This window comes from Halichoerus grypus, chromosome 7 (genome assembly GCF_964656455.1).
Source record: "Halichoerus grypus chromosome 7, mHalGry1.hap1.1, whole genome shotgun sequence".
Taxonomy (NCBI): Eukaryota; Metazoa; Chordata; class Mammalia; order Carnivora; family Phocidae; genus Halichoerus; species Halichoerus grypus.
Window position 1 is genome coordinate 93,014,974 of NC_135718.1, and position 21,061 is coordinate 93,036,034.

General features: G+C 39.1%; 1 protein-coding gene across 1 annotated transcript in view; it reads right to left on the minus strand.

Moving 5' to 3' along the window:
- Window positions 1-21,061, minus strand: part of CATSPERE (catsper channel auxiliary subunit epsilon) — a 205,728-nt gene that overhangs the window by 20,513 nt on the left and 164,154 nt on the right. The window contains exons 13-18 of the mRNA XM_078076866.1: window positions 17,086-17,144; window positions 14,394-14,469; window positions 11,194-11,246; window positions 8,890-8,940; window positions 8,449-8,482; window positions 8,301-8,380 (exon numbers count right to left, since the gene is read on the minus strand). Of these exons, the coding sequence (XP_077932992.1) occupies window positions 8,301-8,380; window positions 8,449-8,482; window positions 8,890-8,940; window positions 11,194-11,246; window positions 14,394-14,469; window positions 17,086-17,144 (353 nt within the window). The remainder of the gene's footprint in view (window positions 1-8,300; window positions 8,381-8,448; window positions 8,483-8,889; window positions 8,941-11,193; window positions 11,247-14,393; window positions 14,470-17,085; window positions 17,145-21,061) is intronic.

Here is a 21,061-nt window from a genome sequence, read left to right on the forward strand (position 1 = left end):
TCCACCCACACAGCCTCTCATCCGCCCCTTGGCCTCATCACACATCCAGGCCTGCCTTTCTCCGCTTTCCTCCTAGGGGCAGTTCCCTCCCTGCCCTGCATCCTGGATTCACTCAGTTGCTCTCGCCCTGCCTCCAACATCTCGCCCCGCCTCCAACATCTCGCCCCAGCCTGGGATGTCACACTATGCCTTCTGCATTCATGCACAGGCTATTTGAGAAATTCAAATATGCGGCACTGGGCCCGCTCGCGGTGTCTTAAGTCAATTGTGCCTTTGGTGTTGTCTGATAATCTTTCTACCGGTCCTTGGTCAGCCTTTCTCATATTACCCTCAGTGACCCTGACACCCTCCTCAAAGCCTCTCCTCAACCCCTCAGTGCTCCCAGTGTACACGTGGCCCGTTCTGTTTCTTGTAAGTAAACTGAGGCTGTCAGACATGACTTCTCTCAGCTCCTGCACTCCTTTGTTTCCAAACCAGTCACTTCCTACATTTAGTTTTACTCCCCACCTCCCTCCAAGTCTCAGAGGATGAATTCTCCTTCTTCTTTTAACATTGCCACCTGGGTCTTTGATCCTACTGCCCTAGTTTTCTTCGTGGACCTGGCTCCTATAGCTTATTTTATTTTAATTAGGAAATATTTCAAATATGCAGAAAAACACAGAGAATAATGTGAAAACTGTTACATATTATTTCCATCCAGGTTTTATACTTTACTTATCCATAAACATATCCATAAATCACATATAGTATTGCTTTATGAGTTTGCAAATATACATACAGGATATTACACTGCAAGTATCTTTTGGCAACTTTTTTCCCCACTCAATATTAGGTTTTGAGATGGATCCATAGAAGTTTCCAGTCTCTTGGTCTCTGTTTTCCTCAGCAGCAGCTCCCTCCTGACTACTCCTCCCCTCTTCAACCTGAACTTGGTGGCTGAACCCTGGATTCCCTCTTACAAGCATCTTTTCATTCATTTTAAGGGCTGTGCAACATTGCATTGGCTACAGTGTATACATCCAAATGTTTGCTATGTTTCATTATGTATATTTCACCACCATTAAAAGAATCTATATTTAAAGACGCCATAAACAAACATGTCAGCCACCTGTCTTTTTCACCTGGTTTATGGTAAGATATCATGAGGTAGCAGGAAAAGTAGGAGTGTGTGATATCCTGGAAGCCAAATCAAGAAAATATTTCAAGTAGGAGAGAATGATCAGCTGTGTAATTCTGGTTAACGAGATCAACTAGGGTGAGTCCTGAGGACTGAGCACTGGGCGCAGCAATCAGAGGCCGCGGGTCACACCGGGCGGCAGTGCTAGGGGCGGGTGGTGGCCAAAGCGGGCTGGGAGGGATGGGGGAGAGTAGGAGGAGAGCTGGCGACATGAGGATAGTAGCTACAGGGGCAGTGGGGGTCACGAGAGCGTTTTTCCTGTTTTTGTCTTTGGTGAGGGAAAGAACTGCAGATTTCTCTGATGATCCAGTAGAGAGGGAAAAATTGATGATGCGGGAGAAGGTGGGGCGAGTTTCAGGAGCAGTTTCTTAAGTAGGAAAGCGGGTGGGGATCCAGTTCACAGATGGAGAGAGAGGCCTTAGATACACATATGTTCACCTATGATGATAGGAAGATAGAACTCGTGGGTACAGATAAGGGGGTGGAGGTTTGTGGAAGATCTCTTCTGATTGACATCACTTGGACTCGTTCATCTTCCTCATTCTCTCTTCTCATCTATCAGTTATCCAATTATTTATCAGTTATCAAGCCCCTACCTATTATAATCACTAATTTTTCTCATAAACGATTCCTCTTCTATGTCCGTGCTGCCATTTCAATCATTTGTGTTTTTCCTCCACGGACTACCAATACAGTTTACTACCTGTCTCGCTATTTAGACTTGTTTCCCTGAAGTTCATCTTCTCCCTTCTCCCAGAGAGGACTAGTAAGGCAAATATTTGATCATGCTGCTCTACCATAGTATGGACAGGAAGTCTCCCACGATTTGGACTCCACCGAGCTGCGAGCTAGTTTCTCTTGTCCTGACACTTCGTGCCTCACTTTATGCCCCAACAGCATTACACTGAGCTGTACATCTTCTTCCTCAAACCATCCCTTTTGCTTGAAAGCCTCACCCAGTGGTGCTCATTGTCACCTTCCCCACTTCTCTTCTTCCCTCTCTGGCTTCAGCTAAATATTTATTATCCTTTAAGACTCAGTGACTCAGATCAAAGCCCCTCTCCCTTCTGTAGCTGGGTTGGATTCTTTTGAGTTTCCTTTTTATTATTCCATATCAATATGCTAATATGGTGATCTAATTCATCAGACTCTTGAGCCCTTGAGAGAGGAAATCCTGTCTTATTTATCTTTGAATTCCCAGGACCTAGCACAGTAAAAGGTTCAGAAGTGTTTAATAATAATGAATTGAAGAGAAAAATACACTTCTCTGGGAGAGAACATTAAGATTATTTATCCTTGGAGGATTAAGACACTTAAAAACATAAAACATAAAACAAAAACAAAGCAAACAAGGAGCCTGGGAAGATGCTGGAGTAGGAGGACCCTGAGCTCACCCCGTCCCATGTTTTCAACTTGACTAGTCCCAAGTCAATAAATCAGAGAGCAATCTAAAGACCGGAGGAACAAACTCCACAACTAAATATAGAGAAGAGAGGTAGGAAACACCAAAGCAATAAAAATGAATATTTCTGTAAAAATCAGTCAAGGAACTCACAAAAAAGGATATAAAATGTAATAACATATGCCTAAAACATGGGGAGAAATGGAGAAAAGAATGGGTTTGAACTTAAATGACCATGAAATTGATATAGACTGCTACATGCAGAAGAGGTTATATATAAACCTAATGGTAACCATATATTAAAAACCACTAATAAACATGCGAACAATAAAGAGAAAGAAATCCAAATATATCACTAAAGAAAATCAGCAAAACATGCAAGAGAGGAAGACAAGAAAGGACTAGAGGAAAGCTTCAGAAACAACCACAAAACAAGTAACAAAATGGCAATAAATACATATCTATCGATATTACTTTGAATGTAAATGGACTAAATGTTCCAATCAAAAGACATCGGGTGTCAGAATGGATAAAAACAAACAAACAAACAAACAAACAACAAACAAAAAAAAACCAAGATCCACTTATATGCTGCCTACAAGGGACTCATTTTAGACCTAAAGACACATGTAGATTGAAAGTGAGGGGATGGAGAGACATCTATCATGCAAATGGAAGTCAAAAGAAAGCTGGAGTAGCAATACTTATATGGGACTAAATAGACTTTAAAACAAAGACTATAACAAGAGACAAAGAAAGACACCATATAATAATAAAGGGGACAATCCAACAAGGAGGTAAAAATTATGAACATTTATGCACCCAACATGGGAGCACCCAAATACATAAAACAGTTAATAACAAACATTAAAGAACTAATTGGTAATATCCAATAATAGTAGGGGACTTTAACATCCCACTTGCATTCATGGACAGATGGTGTAAACAGAAAATCAACAAGGAAACAATGGCTTTGAATGGTACATTGGGTCAGATGGACTTAACAGATATATTGAGAACATCCCACCCTAAAAGAGCAGAATACACATTCTTTTCAAGTGCGCATGGGACATTCTCCAGAATAGATCACATATTAGCCCACAAAACAAACCTCAACAAATTCAAGAAGAATGAATCATACCTTGCACCTTTTCTGACCACTAGGCTATGAAACTAGAGGTCAACCACAAGAAAAAATCTGGGAAGAGCACAAGTACATGGAGGTTAAATAACATGTTACTAAACAATGAAAGGGTCAAACAGGAAATCAAAGAAGAAATAAAAAAGTACACAGAAACAAAAATGAAAACACAACAACCCAAAACCTTTGGGATGCAGCAAAAGCAGTTCTAAGACGGAAGATTATAGCAATGCAGGCCTACCTCAAGAAGCAAGAAATATCGCAAATAACCTAATCTTCCACCTAAAGAAGCTAGAAAAAGAACAACAAACAAAACCTAAAACCTGTAGAAGGAAGGAAATAATAAAGATTAGAGCAGAAATAAATGAATAAATGAATAAAAAAACAGCAGAAGAGATCAATGAAACCAGGAGCTGATTCTTTGAAAAGATCAACAAAATTGATAAACCTCTAGCCAGAATTATCAAACATAAAGGGAGAGAGAGAGATTGAGCGAGAGAAAGAGAAAGGACTCAAACAAAATCATGAAAGAAAGAGGAGAAATAACAACCAACACCACAGAAATACAATTATAAGAGAATATTATGAAAAACCAAAATGCCAATGAATTGAACAACCTAGAATAAATGGATAAATGCTGAGAAACATATACCTACCAAAACTGAAATAGGAGGAAATAGAAAATTTGAACAGCCTGATAACCAGTAAAGAAATTGAGTCAGTACTCAAAAATTCCCCAAGAGCAAAAGTCCAGGAACACATGGTTACACAAATGAATTCTACCAAATATTTAAAGAGTTAATATCTATTCTTCTCAAACTATTCCAAAAAACTGAAAAGGAAGGAAAACTTCCAAATTCATTCTATGAGGCCAGAATTACCCTGATACCAAACCCAGATAAAGAAACCACCAAAAAAGAGAACTACAGGCCAATATCCCTGATGAACACAGATGCAAAAATCCTCACCAAAATACTAGCAAACCAAATCCAACAATACATTAAAGAAATCATTCACCATGATCAAGTGGGATTTATTCCGGGGTTGCAAGTCTGGTTCAATATTCACAAATCAATCAATGTGATACCTCACCTCAATGAGAGAAAGGATAAGAACCATATGATCATTTCAAAAGATACAGAAAAACATTTGACAAAGTCCAACATCCATTCATGATAAAAACCCTCAACAAAGTAAGTTTAGAGGGAACATACCTCAACATAATAAAGACCATATAGGAGAAACCCACAGCTGACATCATCCTTAATAGGGCAGAACTGAGACCTTTTCCCCTAAGGTCAGGAACAAAACAAGGATGTACACTCTCACCACTTTTATTCCACATAGTAGTGGAAGCCACAGCAATCAGACAACAAAAAGACATAAAAGGCATCCAAATCAGTAAGGAAGAAGTAAAACTTTCACTATTTGCAGATGACTATGTAGAGAACTTGAAAGACTCCACCAAAAAACTGCTAAAACTGATACGTGAATTCAGTCAAGTCACAGGATACAGAATCAATGTACAGAAATCTGTTGCATTTCTATACACCAATAATGAAGCAACAGAAAGAAAAATTAAGACAATAATCCCATTTACAGTTTTACCCAATATAATAAGATACCTAAGAATAAACTTAACCAAAGAGGTGAAAGATCTGTACTCTGAAAACTATAAAACACTGATGAAAGAAATTGAAGATGACAGAAAGAAATGGAAAAATATTCCATGCTCATGGATTGGAAGAACAAATACTGTGAAAATGTCTATACTACCCAGAGAAATCAACAGATTTAAAGTAATCCCTATCAAAATACCAACAGCATTTTTCACAGAATTAGAACAAACAGTCCTAAAATTTGTATGGACCCACAAAAGACCCCAAGTAACCAAAGTAATCTTGAAAAAGAAAAGCAAAGTTGGTGGACTCCAAGTTATATTACAAAGCTGTAGTAATCAAAACAGTATGGACTGGCACAAAAATAGACACATAGATCAATAGAACAGAATAGAAAATAAACAGAAATAAACTCACAATTATATGGTCAATTAATCTTTGGCAAAGCAGGAAAGAACATCTAATGGGAAAAAGTCTCTTCAGCAAATGGTGTTGGGAAAACTGGTCAGCTATATGCAGAAAAATGAAACTTCTTACACCATGCACAAAAATAAATTCAAAATGGATTAAAGACCTAAATGTGAGACATGAAACCATAAAATCCTAGAAGAGAGCACAGGTAGTAATGGCTCTAACACTGGCTGTAGCAACATTTTTCTAGATATGTTTCCTGAGGCAAGGGAAACAAAAGCAAAAATAAACTATCGGGACTACATCAAAATAAAAAGCTTCTACACAGTGAAGGAAACAATGAACAAAGCTAAAAGGCAACCTATGGAATTGGAGAAGATTTTTGCAAATGAGGTATCTGATAAAGGGCTAATATCCAAAATATATAAAGAACTTATCAAACTCAACACCCAAAAAACAAATAATCCAGTTAAGAAATGGGTGGTAGACATGAATAGACATTTTTCCAAAGAAGACATACAGATGGCCAACAGACACATGAAAAGATGCTCAACATCACTTATCAGGGAAATGCAAATCAAAACTACAATGAGATATCACCTCATGACTGTCAGAATGGCTAAAATCAACAACACAAGAAACAACAGGTGTTGGTAAGGATATGGAGAAAAAGGAATCCTTACATACTGTTGGTGGGAATGCAAACTGGTGCAGCCACTGTGGAAAAGAGTATGGGTTTTCCTCAAAAAGTTAAAAATAGAAGCACCTTACGATCCAGCAATTTCACCACTGAGTATTTACCCTAAGAATACAAGAACATTAATTCAAAGGGATATGGGCACCCCTATGTTTATAGCGGCATTATTTATAATAGCCAAGATATGGAAGCCACTCAAGTGTTCATTGATTGATGAATGGATAACGATGTGGTGTGTGTGTGTGTGTGTATAATATTCCATTATATTTGTATAATAGAATATTATTATTCAACTGTAAAAAAGAATGAAATCTTGCCATTTGCAATGACATGGATGGAGCTAGAGAGTACAATGCTAAGGGAAAAAGTCAGTCAGAGAAAGACAAATGCCATATGATTTCACTCACATGTGGAATTTGAGAAACAAAACAAAAGAGCAAAGAGGAAAAAAGGAGAGCGAGATAGAAAGAGAGAGACAAATCAAGAAATAGTCTCTTAAATATAGAGTACCATCTGATGGTTATCAGAGGGGAGGCGGGTGGGGCGATGTGTGAAATAGGTGATGGGGGGTTAAGGAGTGCACCTGTCGTGATGAGCATAGCATGATGTATGGAACTACTGAATTACTATATTGTACACCTGAAGCTAATGTAAGACTGTATGTTAGCTCACTGGAATTAAAATAAAAACTTAGAACAAAACAAAACAAAGAAAAAAAATGAGGCCTCAGTGGAGGAAGGAGTGTCTAGGGTTACCAGGAAAAGTAGTGGCATCATTAGATATCTAGAAGAAGATCAGAACTTAAGAAGACAGCAGATTAGCCTGATAGCCCAGAGGACCCAGACAGAGGGACTATAGGATGATGATGTAGAGGGCACAGCACAGAAGCTTAGAATTGCCATGGGTGAGGAGTGGTAGGCAGGACATGATGGCAGAGACCTTCTGGGTCCCAACAGAGAAAACTCCCATAGCAAAACTAAATTGGAGCACCTGAATCCTTATGCCTCACCTACCCACCCTGAGAGATCTCAGTAGTTGTCTCGAGCCTAAGAGATCCCCAAAAGCTGGAAGACTTGACTAAAATTTTGATGTTTTACACATAGGAATTTTCCTTTCAGTAATTTTTCCTAATGGCATATCTAGAGTAGTGTCCAAACATGTACATAAGTGGATATTTACCACCATTTTGTTTATAATAGCAAAAAAATTTGGAAAATGGGTCATTTGTCTCTTATATTTTTCTACATTTTAAATTTTGTAACAAACTGTGTAACTTTTATAATCATAAATCAAGAATAAAATCAAAGATGCAAGCAAAGTAATAGAAAATTACTTGGAAAAGCCTTCCTCAGATCATTTTATTCCTATTATTATAAAATACTGTTTGTAAGAATTAAGTTAGAGATAACATTTTGAAATCTTCCCCATGTACCATCCTTATTAATAATCTAGTTTCTTTCCTTACAAGCTTTCAGTTATTGTTGGCCCATGGAAAGAAAAGTCCTATGTCACCTGGGGAAGGCAGTTCCTATCAAACAGGCAGGGGTGCTGGTAGGAGCTTAGAGATTAGAGATCAGAGAGATTAAAGCAAGGGTGAAGAGATCACCTGCATCCCTGAGAAGAGCCTCAGTTCTCTTATCTGCTGTGTGTCAGCAGTGAAATTATAACCTCCCTCAACATGCAGGCACCATGGGTAGTCCAACTTTGTATAACTAGTACTGAAAACTTAGAGATGTATATAACAGGTACTCAAAAATACTTATTATTAAGTGCATGATTAATTAGCCTTGTTTTCTTACTTTCATTTTAAAACTTTCAAAGTAAGTTAAAAATTTTAGTTAGAATATACTTACAATTGAACCAAAGGGTGAAACTTTTCTCCGAAATCAAGTCTCAATGGGCAGCCATATTTTTTCCAATTATATTTTACTCTCTAGAAAAGGAAAAATGCTTTAGTTATTTTCTATATTTGGCTGGTTGATAAAATTATAGTTTTCTTACCAAGTTTTTAGATGGTTGATTCCTCAGGTATGACCTATAAAAAAGACATTTTTCATTACTTATTTTTCTTTCCTCTTTTCAAACTTAAAAATTAAAGCCATTACTTTGTTCAGTAAGGAGGTATCACAAAAATTAAACAAATAAACATAATTACAAAATACTCCCCAATTGTGTGGAGATTAAATACACACTTCTAAATAATACATGCATCAAAGAAGAAATCTTAAGAGAAATTTAAAGATTTTGAATTAAATGAAAATGAAAACACAACTTATCAAAATTTGTGAGATGCAGCAACAGTAGTACCTAGAGGTAAATTTGTAGCAATGAACGTATATATTAGAAAAGATTGATGTTAATAGGAATAAATACTAGCTGATTCTAAATTATTGGTACTAATAACTAATATAAAACAATGCTTATGTTAAAAATATTTCTTACTTTTCAATAACGTAAAAGAAATCATGCTGAAGACAGTCTTTTTTATTAAATCTACAAAAAATAAAACATGATGAAGTTGTAATATCATCATTCCTTATACACTTGCACAAACATTTAATCATTTAACTCAGTGATTCTCAAACTTGAGAGTATCACAGAATCATCACTTACTGAATTAGAATCCTGGGGTTAATGTGTGGCCCTAGCAGTTCGTTTTTTTTTTTTATTTTAAGATTTTATTTATTTATTTTAGAGAGAGAGAGAGAGCACACGCACAAGAGTAGGGGTAGGAGCAGAGGGAGAGGGAGATTCTCAAGCAGGCTCCATGCTCAGCAGAGAGTCCCATGCAGGGTTCGATCTCACCACCCTGAGATCATGACCTGAGCCAAAATCAAGAGTTGGAGGCTTAACCAACAGAGCCACCCAGGTGCACAATGGCCCTAGTATTTCTATTTTTAAAAATAAATGTTTCTGAGGACATCAGAATTTGAAACATACTGATTTATCTATATTTGATACATGTGAAAAATTCAATGAAAATTTTTCAAAATGAAGATAGATTTCTTTGGGCTATTTTATTCCTCATAATTGTTGTAAAAAACACAGATTTCTAATTGCTACTGGAGACTCAGTTGTGCAGATAAGGAGCTACTTTAAGGTGGCACATAATTTCTGGTTAGTGTTCATGCAAACATAAGGCTATCATGGTCTATAAAATGATAAAGTTTTCAATAAGTTAAATTGTTCATTTGACCATTTTTGCTGGCTACTTCCAGTGTAACTCAGAAGGAACCTTGGTCACCACTGTGTTTAGATAGATATTGGAAGTCTAGACCATTTCCCACCCTGAAACACAAAATAGACCCCATGAGATGCCCTCCATCGTGAACATCTCTCCTGTCACAGGTACCTTGGACCCCATGGGCCTCCTTTCATGACTGTGAAAACCTCATGCCCATCACAACCTGAATTCAAGATATTAGGGCCATTTTTAGGGTTCCAGAACAGTGGATCATTGATTAAGAGGCCTGGAGTAAGGTTCTAAAATCTGTGTTTTTCAAACATGCTCTCCAGGTAGGTCTGATGAACAACCAGCCTTGACGATTGCCATATAGACCCTCCCAGAAATAGACTGAAATCTGCACACAGTGGTACTGCATGTGGTGGTACTGGGAACTGATGTGGTAATGTTGCTTAGAGCAGTTATTCTCAAATTTTAATGCTCTTGCTAATCTCCTGATAATTTAGTTAAAATAGTGGTTCTTGTTCAGCAGGTGTGGAACAAGGCTCGAAATCCTGCATTTCCAATAAACTCCCAGCGATGCCAGTGCTGATCCACAAACTATTCCAGAAGCAGGATGCCATGCACTGTATAAATCAGTTAGCCTTTGTGTGTTCTGGAAAAGGAGTTGTGGAAATGCAAATTCCTTGCCCACTGAAATGGGAAAACTTGATTGTCAATCCAGTAACTGATTATTACAATTCCGTACTCAAAAGATTATTAGAATAGCAGGTGAGTAGACATTTGTTTTGGATGAGAACGAGTCATCCCATAAATAGACTTGGATAAGAGTCACTAGTCCCCCTCACCCCTACTCCTAACCACAGGAGAGGAGTTTTGGTACATTGCTGTCTCGAGTAGTCACTTCACCTCCACTGAATGGATTGTGCATGCTGACCTGGATTCTCCCGCATATAAGAGAGAGCCAGCTGTGGCCAGTGGATGACAAAATCCAGTGTGCTTCATTGTGAACCATAGTACGAGCAATAAAATCACACCTTGGGGTTCTCTGGAGGAATCCCTGGTGGGTTCTGTGAGGTTTGCTCTAAAAACATTTCCCACGGGTAATGGTGCAGGTTTCTCTGATGTGGATGTAAGCAATTCTCTGATGGAAATGACATTATAACTGGTTTGAGTAGGATGGAAATTAGACATGTTTGTCCCTCTTGTTTCTCTGGGAATGAGGGCTAGCCTGAAGAGCCCAGAGAAGGAATGGTGATGGATGGAAACAGGATGATTAAAAGGGAAGGTGGAGAAAAATGCAGGCAACAGGGAAAGAGGTTAATACTTTTTTACCTGTTAGTATGATTCAGATGTAAGGTTTGACTTGGCAAAAAGTTCAAACAAATCAGGTTTGGACAAACTGTCAATTCAGTTTCTGGACGCCAATGTCAGTTCAATTTTCGGATTTTATCGTGAACACATCAGTCATTAGGCTAATAGTACCACTGGTAATTACCATGTAGTTCACCATTTGTTTGAAAACGTAAAGAGTAAGACAGGTCAAATGCAAATATACTTACCCTTTAACAGCAATGTATTTAGTAGAATCACAGCCAACAGCTATTTGGAACACCTAAAATGAAGCAATTTAAGTGGTGAGATGTGTGGTTCTGATTCCCACGAGCTAAAATGTTACTACAGTGAAAAGTGATTACATTTTAGTTTTGAAATAATAACCCTTTAAATGTAGCGTTTTGTTATACTTTTCTGTGTTTTACACCTTCTTTCTGATCACATTTTTTCTGTCTTTGCTTCCTGTTGCCATTACTGCTCACAAGGCCCAAAGGTTAGTTCTCTGCTTTTTGACATCAGTATCTCAGAGAATTAACCCAATCTCATCTTTCAGCAGCACGTCTACCACCATCATCATCGACTGTGTTCTTCCAGCCTGCACCTGACTCAGTGGCAGCTGGAGGGTTTCTGTAATACATCTTGCTATTCGTTTGACCAGAGACCTGGTTCTTCCCTGACTAGGATGCCTATTTCTATTTCCACCTGGTCCAGGACACTTACTGCTGTCTACCCTGCAGGAGTAGACACCCCCAGGCTTCCTAAGTGGGATCTAGACACTTGCTTTCAGTCTTAAACATGTCCTGTACGTTGCATTTCTCCACAAAGTGAATCTGAAAAAAACTCTAATACTCCCTACCCTGAAGAAGGATGTGGGGATAAGGAGGGTGGGGATAGGGAACCATGTCCAGACAAGCTTGATGGATTTAAAGAGTTATACCTGCTAAACCCAGACCTTTCTGCCTTCATGGAAAGGCATGCTCCACAGCAGGAGTTCAGGCATTTTACTGCCTGAACCACCTGATCTCGGTCCCAGGACCTGATTTGTTCTGTCAGCAACTCTACCCACAGTCCTTGGTGTCCATCATCATCAGATCTTTGTTTGTTTGTTTTTAAAGATTTTATTTGTTTATTTGACACAGAGAGAGAGAGAACACAAGCAGGGGGAATGGGAGAGGGAGAAGCAGGCTCCCCGCCGAGCAGGGAGCCCAATGCAGGGCTCCATCCCAGGACCCCAGGATCATGACCTGAGCCGAAGGCAGTCGCTCAACCAACTAAGCCATCCAGGCGCCCCAGATCTTTGTTTTCCCATCAGATGTGTTCAGAAGCGTGGGCCTGCCCTTTATTTTTACTAAACTATCCATATGACACCCTTGGTTGACTGAGGTCCTCAAATCTTTCAGTCAAGACCCACCATCACTTGATCCCTTCTCTTCTGGCACCCAGTTGACAAAAATCAACAACCACGCTTAGTATTAAAAATCTGAGTTGACCTGCAGGTAGATATTGAACAGAAGTACTGGTAGAGAGTATGGGAAGCGTGAATCAGGCTGTTTTCTAGGTTACCCACTGTGATAGGGCTGACAGTGTACTCAGGACTGGATACCTAATTAGAGAAATTCTGACATACAGTCCAAATGAAAACAATGAGTGCATTCTTGGTCTTCTTTATTTAATATTATTCTCTGAAATGCGGAGACAGGGCAGGACTGCTCTTCACTTAGCCCAGGGTCAGACACAGCACATTCCCCCTAACTGGACAAAACAACTGAACTGAGACAGGAATTCTAAAGGTCCTCAACACAGAAATGTTGGTAGATAATGTGTTAGGGTGTAGTCATCTCTCCCTGGGAAAATTCATGCTGGAAGGAATTACTAAGGCTTTCTGGGGACTGGCTCACTGGGGTGGCTTCACTGCCGACCATACAAACTACCGGCTGCCGACACAGAGGGTGGCTAGGTTTGAACTGCCCATGTCTTGGGGTGTGCCAAGCAAGGAAGAGAAGGAACGAACCTGTAGTATTGGTTACTCTGTGACAGGCACTGTGCTGGGCACTTTAATGATCTCATTTAATGCTCTCAACAGAGCAGATAAATACCGTGAGATAGAAGTTACATTTCCCTTTTAGGGTTGAGGCCCCAGAGACTCAGTGTTTAGTAGCTTGCCCGGCCAGTGGGTGGCAGAACTCCGATCGGAACTCAGGTTCGATTAACCTGCTTTTGTAATACCGGGGCTGGGCGGAATACAGTGGATGGGATCCCTAACAGATCTATTGATTAGGAAAGCAAGGTGCTTCTGGAAGGCGTCTGTACGGAACAAGCAGCTGAAGATGGAGAGCCCAGGCGGAGGCTGGGGAAGAACTGGCTACGTTGCTGTTTCTTGCTTCCTGGGCAGATGAGGCTGTGTGGGCGGCGCGGTGGGCAGACAGAGGGGAGGGGCTGGTGTGCACCTGCAGGCAGTTTCCCGGGGAAGCAGGGTGTGTGTCGGCAGCGCTCAAGCTCGGCTCAGGGCTCCCTCCAAATTCATGGAAGCTTGCCCTGGTGGGAACAGGCTCCTTGTGCTGGGGTCCTGAAGGGCAGGGACTGCATATCGTGTACCTTTGAATTCTTCTTGTAGGCATTCCTTGCTGAGTTACGCCTGGTATATAGTAGGCGCTCAGTGTATGCTTATTGATTGTTAGTTAGGCTGAGAGGGAATAAAGCGAGGAGGCATCCCTCAGGGCAGAACAGACTCAGGAGAGGTGGTGGCCGGACGGATCTGTGTTCAGTTACCCGGACCCCCCACTGCTGTATCGCCACGCTGTGCTTTTGTAGATGCGGCTTCCTGGAATTCCCTTTGTATCAGCCTGCTCACCTTCCACGTACTCTTCAACATTTTATGCCTCACCCTGCCCCTCCCCAGTCAAAAGTGCCCGCTCTTCTGGGCTCTCTGATGACTGTGCATCTCATACTCCCCTAGAGTAGCTTTTGTTTGCCCCTAGGGAAGAGCCAGTCTTTTCATCTTTGTAACTCCCGGTTACCTAGCACGCAGACTGAAGCTAAGGAACACGGTAGGTACACAATAAATTTTAGATTTTAATTTTTTTTTGAATGAAGAAATGATAAATGTAGACCTAACTGGCCGTCTTCTCTGACAAACCATATCCCACTTGAGTTCCCATTCATTTCAGTTTTCCTTTATACAGTTTTATCTCCAAAATTATTTTCCATTTTTGTATGCATTTCTACACCTCACTTTCGATGGTAAACGCCAGGAAGATGGAACCGTGGTCTGTCTCCAAAGTGAAACAAGGCGCGCCCCCCCCCCCCCCCCGTGAGACATGACACACCCCGCCCCGGATGAGGGCAGTGCTATTGCTTGTGAGGATTTTCCTGCCCACCGCCTGTGGCTTTACTGAAGTAAAGGTGTTGATCCACCTCTGTCACTTACCTTTTGGGCTATTGGACATGCTCTTCCATATTCACTAGGCCGAACCTGCACAAGCCGAAGGCCCGTGTTCTGGTCTCTAGGAGAAACGGCACACGCAGGTGGTTACAGAATCACAAGGGAGGCAGGCACTGAGTCCGCCTTCCCATAGAGCCCATGGAAAGTCCCATGGACACAGGGTGACGGGACCCCAGGAGGAATTCTAGAGGCCTGGGAGGGGGTGGTGGGGGTGACTGTTCGCTGCTTCTGCTAAGGCAGCCGTGCCCTGTGGTCACTCCCTGAAGTCACCCTCACCTCACGGCGGGCTAGTGTAGGGTCGGCCCAATGGGAAACAGAAATGAGCATCTATCATTTCCACCGCCCACCCCCGCCCCGTTTCATTAACACCCTCAGTCCCTTAACATCTCTAACATCAGGTCCTGCTTTCTAATGATCTTAGAAGGCCACAGATGCTCTGTTCTTTCTCTAGCCTCTACGGATCTTTTCCTCCTATTGAAGACACTTTTGGAACCCTAAAGCGTAAGTTATGAGATTAGTTTTCTGAGCCACGTTATGCTGCAATACTATATGGTCTGACTGGAAGCAAAAGTGAGATCAAATTTCTAGGTTCTGAAGTGCATAAGAATCATTTTGTGCTCAGACAAAATGGGAGGGGTCAAAAATCGCAGAAAAACTTTTGAAAGTTTTATTGATACTCCGCCCCCACTAAGGTTTTTACTTTTTGAAAAAACTGGGGAAAAAGAAACTAACCACAAACAAATGTTCTTTTTCTTCCAATATTCGTCGCATTTTAATATTTATTTATTTGTCATATATTAGGTATAAAATGTAATAAGTGAGGATACAAATAGCACATTTTATATTTTTAAATCACTGTACCATATTTCATCAATTCTAAGATACATATTTTTTCTCATTTAACACCCTTAAAACCAGGAAGCACCTTATAATTATGCCAATTATGGTTTGTTTTCCAGTGTGATGGAATCTTTAATTTGACAAATACAGTAATATAGTCTAGATCTATGAAGGACACTCGAGTAAATATCGCATCTACAATTTTCTATACAATGTTTCTTGTAAGAAGGTTTTTCTTTTCCCCTACTACAGCTGACTTCAAAGCTTTTGGCATTTTTTTCTCAAGTCTTGGACTGACCTGAAGTATCCTGGACAATTTGATATGTATTCGACAGCAATAGAATTCTGAGTAAATATCCACAAAACCAAAAATACCGCCAAGGAACCCACAACATTAGAAGCATCCAGAGAAAAGTTGGTGGGTGAGTGAGGGGGTGAGGCGTGAATTGAGCCTCCCTTGACTACAGTCTCCAGAGCAGTCTTTTCTCTCTCCCCTTCCTGGTCGCTCTCTACCACTTCATTCTGTTGTATTTTCCTTTCCTTTTCTTTTTTTTTTTAAAGATTTATTTATTTTAAAGAGAGAAAGAGAGCCAGGGGAGGACAGAGAGAGAGACAGAATCTCAAGCAGACTCCCTGCTGAGTGTGGAGCCCAACATGGGGCTCGATCCTATGACCCTGAGATCATGACCTGAGCTGAGATCAAGAGTTGGATGCTCAACCAACTGAGCTACTCAGGCGACCTCCTGTTTTATTTTCTTAACTGCACTTATAACTACTTGAAATTATCTTGTTCATTTATTTGATTACTTGTTCTTTGTCTTCTCTCACTAGAGATATGTCCCATGATGGCAGAACTTCATCTTACTTTTTCACCATGTATTTTGAACACCTACAAAGTGCTTAGCATAGAGTGGGTGTTCAAACTCACTTGGAGGAGCAGCAGACTAAGGAAAATGGACTTTTTCCTAGAAAAACAATGCTATTTTTCCAGAAAAATCTATCGAGTCAGGACATAATGATGGCCACAGAATGCCTCAAGACACAATTCCAGGTCAGTTATTTCCTCCAGAAATGACGTGCTCAGGTGCTACCTATTCCAAGAGTCAAAGATGATGTTTTCTCTGATTCTACTCATAGTTAAAGGCCTTCTCATATTAGAGTTCTAGTCTACCCAAGGATAGTATGCAAAGATTTTGGGATGGGAATGAATGATAACACATGCTTGAAAATTACTGAATTAAGAAATAGCCCATTTTTCACTTGATGGAATGAGCACTGGGTGTCATATGCAACTGATGAATCACTAAACTCTACCTCTGACACTAATACACTATATGTTAATTGATTTTATTTTTATTTTTATTTTTTTTAAGATTTTATTTATTTATTTAAGACAGAGAGAATGAGAGAGAGAGAGAGCACATGAGAGGGGGGAGGGTCAGAGGGTGAAGCAGGCTCCCTGCCGAGCAGGGAGCCCGATGCGGGACTCGATCCAGGGACTCCAGGATCATGACCTGAGCCGAAGGCAGTCGCTTAACCAACTGAGCCACCCAGGCGCCCCTGTTAATTGATTTTAAATTAAAGAAAAGAAATAGCCAGTTTTTTTTGCATCTTCAATTGACAAATGGAAACCTCTAGATATGTTTCATTTAATTACGAGGAGTATTTTACACTTTTATACAGAATAATAATTTCACATCTAATCAGACACTTAAAGAAATTTGAAATCTAGATATTTAAAATGACATGAGGCCATGTGAGTAAAAGAATACCTACAAATCAATCATCTCAATAGCACATTTCACATCAAATAGGTTCTTTTAAAAGTCATACTTACTGCAACTTGAAGTAGTCATCTACTGCCTCATAATTTATATTCTGAAAAAATGTTACTGTCTGGAAAAGAAAATTAACGTTTGTGTAAAACATGAAAACTGGGAATGGGGACAATGAATACTTTCAGGACAGATTTAAACCTTTCTTTAGGTAAGAAAAATAATATATTTAGCATTTTTTCCAATTTCTTTTCTTTTCCTATTTCAGAAACTCCAATTATGGACACATTAAATTTCCTTGTTACATTTTTCTTATTTTCTCTGCTAACTGTATCTTATGAAGTCCTTTTATTTATATTGCTTCTCTCTCCCTCTTCATTTACTTTTGTCATTGCAATATTCTTATTTTCATTTATGTCCTGAAGTGCAGCCAGCTCTCTCCCATTTCCTAATCACCTTGTCTCTGGACCTTTTTATTTCTTCTTTGAGGTTTTTAAAAATAATTACAGATATCATGTTGTCAGTAATTTTTGAGACTATGAGGAATTATTTGCCTGAACCTTCTTCTCTTGCTTTTGAGTAATTAAAAAAAAAATCCATTTGCCTTTTTGTATATGTTCCTTGCTATTTTCTTCCATCTGGGGCATGTTTCATCTCAATTTTCAGCATTCCAGAAGGTTTCTATCTTTTCAGGATGAAGCCATTTACAGAACATGTGTGATATTAGAGATAAAAAATTATAAGCCTCACATTTGTAAAGCATGGTAACTGTAGTCATTATATCCCCTAAATTACATTTTTGGTGGTAGTTCTTTGTTATATATGTAGATAAATGATAGATAGATGGATAGATAGATAGACAGATAGATATAGACGTCTATCTAGATATCTTCAAAGAGATCAATTTGGTTCTGGCTAATCTGGTGTAATTAGAACAGAGACATTGTGCCTCTAAAATGACCTTTGCAAAAAATATTACTTCTGAGACAGGTTTATTTATTCATATGTTGGATGCTAAGTGGTATGACACAAAATATATAATCTTTCGTGAAAAAGTTGAAGGCTGTGGAGGTCATTATATTAAAAATAAATCTAGTTCATGCTCAAGGAAAGGAATTAATTGTCAAATTTCCACTTGTGTTCTATTGTACACCATATTTTTCTTCATATGTAATTGTTAAAATAACTTTATAAAGATGTTCTTGCACATAATTAGGCCTGAAGATTTTAATATTTTGTGAAATGTAAGCATATTCTTCAAGTTTTGCTTATCAATTGTCACTTAAGTGGTGCTCAAACTTGGGTCTGTAACTCAACCAACATATATGTATATTATTTTGGATTATAATCACTGAAAATATTTACCTGGTGGAACTATTTAAAAAATATATTTTGTGGATGTGATCATCTGCTTAAAAACCATTTCATTATAAATAATTAAGAAATGATTTGGAGATTTTCATTTCTAGGAGCGGCAGGTAGGTTCTATGGACAAACTTTTGCTCTTAAAAACAAACATATAAACACTGGGTGTTATATACAACTGATGAATCACTGAACTCTACCTCTGAAACTAATAATATACTATAAGTTAATCAATTGAATGTAAATAAAATAAAAACAAAACAAAACAAACAAACATATCACAAAACCTACAAACAGCAGCCTTTTAAGAGTCACCTTAGAAGCACCAAATAACTGACAAGAGAGTAGGGAACTATTAGCCCAAAGACAGGGAAATTAGGAATCTTGAGAATAAAGCAGAACACCAGAACCCATAGTCTACTTTTAGCCTAAAGGCATTTGTCAACCTAGTCAAGAGAGAGGGAATTCAAGATAGAGAATCAAATTGGATATCCTCCCTACATTAACCTGTGTTATCAGAAGACTATATTCTCAGGGTAAGAGTAAGTCAGGATTAAATTTGTGCCCTCCTTAACCCTTCAGTGACATCAGTAACTAAGTGATCAGAAAAAGCAAGAAAAGTAAAAGTTTGTCCTAACAATTGGTGGCAATGGGTAGGTTCTTGTATGGCTTTATATCCCAGCATTTTTTGCCTGGAAGACTCAGGGGATTTAAAAAAGTTCAAGGCAGTAGTGCCCCTAGACATGCCCCTGACAGTGGCAAACACAGATCATCTTAGGATCAGGATGTATTCTTATTCCACTTCAGGGAATTCTTATACTTTTACAAATGGGACGCTTGGGTGGCACAGTCGGTTAAGCATCCGACTGTTGGTTTCGGCTCAGGTTATGATCTCAGGGTCCTGAGATCGAGCCCCGTGTGGGAAGTTAAAAAAAAAAAAAATTTTTTTTTTTTAAACCAGAGGGACAAATAGAAAACAAATAGTCAAGCGGTAGATTTAAGCTCAGCCATATAAAAAATTACACGAATGCACCCAATGAGAAGGCAAAAATGTTCAGATTGGATAAACAAATAAAATCCAACTTAAAAAAAAACTTTAAAGACACAGATGGTTAATATTAAAAGAATATTAAATATTAAAAGAAAAGAAGATAACGTTGTGCTAACATTATTTTAAAGAACATTGGAGTGGCTCTATAAATATCACACAAAGTAGATTTTAGAGCAAAAATTATCACTAGAGGAAAAGGGGTCATTTCATAGAGATAAAGAAGTTGATTCATCAAAAGGAAATAATAATTCTAAATGATTATGCTGAGTGAAAGAAGGCAGATAAAACAGAGTACATAGTATGTTTCCATTTATATAAAATTCTAGAAAAGCAAACTAATGTATAGTGATAGCAAGCGGTTCAGTGGTTGCCTAGTGATGGGGAATGGAAGGAGGGATGGTTTACAAAGGAGCATGAAGAAACTTTGAGGGGTGGACATGGACATTATCTTGATTGTGGGGTATAATTTCATGGGTGTATACATACGTCACATTTTATCAAACACATTAAATATATGCAATTTATTGCATGCGAATTATACACAAATAAAACACTTCAAAAAGACAGTCTTTGAGATGCAAAAAAAAATTCAGTAAGAAAAGGCACACAACCCTATATAGAAAAAGTGACAAAACCTGAGTTTCACAGAAGTGGGAATCCAAATAGCCAATAAACATGTGGAAAATTGTTTAACCTCATCAATAAGAAGAGACTAGAAAATAAAAAAAATAACACACACACACACTAGTTAGGCAAAAATTAAAGTTTGACTATACCAAATTATTGGCATAAATACTAAAACCTTAAACTTTGAGATGACATCATGGAAGAACATTTTCATGACTTAGGGATAGGCAAAGGTATCTCAGGACACAAAAAGCAACAGCCATAAATGAAAAAGCTTTATCAAAATAAAAAAATTCTACTTATTAAAAGGCACCATTAAGAAAATGAATAGGCAGTGTTCTGGTTCAAGATGGTGACATAGGAGGATCCTGAAATCACTTCCTCCCATGGACACACCAAATTTATAGCTACATATAGAACAATGTTCTCTGAAAGAAACCCCAAAACTAGCTGAGCAATGCCTACACAGTAGGTGAATGAGAAAAAAAAAACCCACATAGAAATAGGTAGGAGAGGCTAGAACATAGCCTCACCACAAACTTCACCCCCAGCATGGTAACTCAAAATCCTGAGATCTCCCCTGTGAGGAGTGAAGGGTTGAACCCATTTGGCACTGCAACTTTTAAGACCTTACCTGAGAGACAAGCTCCCCAAACATCTAGCTTTGAAAGCCAATGGGGCTTGCCTCCACAAGATCCAGAAGACTATTTTGAACTGAAAAACAGTTCTGAAAGGGCTCTCATGGGCAGACTCATCCACCCTAGGGCCCAATACAAAGCAGCTGACTGAGAAGTACCCAGGCTTTCTGTGAGAGAGGCTTATATGCTTATCAGGCATTGAATTAAACACATGTAGGGAGGAACCTACCAAAATGCTCCAAAGAGGGAGGCCAGTGGTGCCATATTTGTTCTCTCCCTCTGCTTCACTCCAGCCTCTTGCATCTCCCAGAAAGGAGCTTCTACACCAGTCCAGCACCCTGCGTTTTGTGGCTGCTG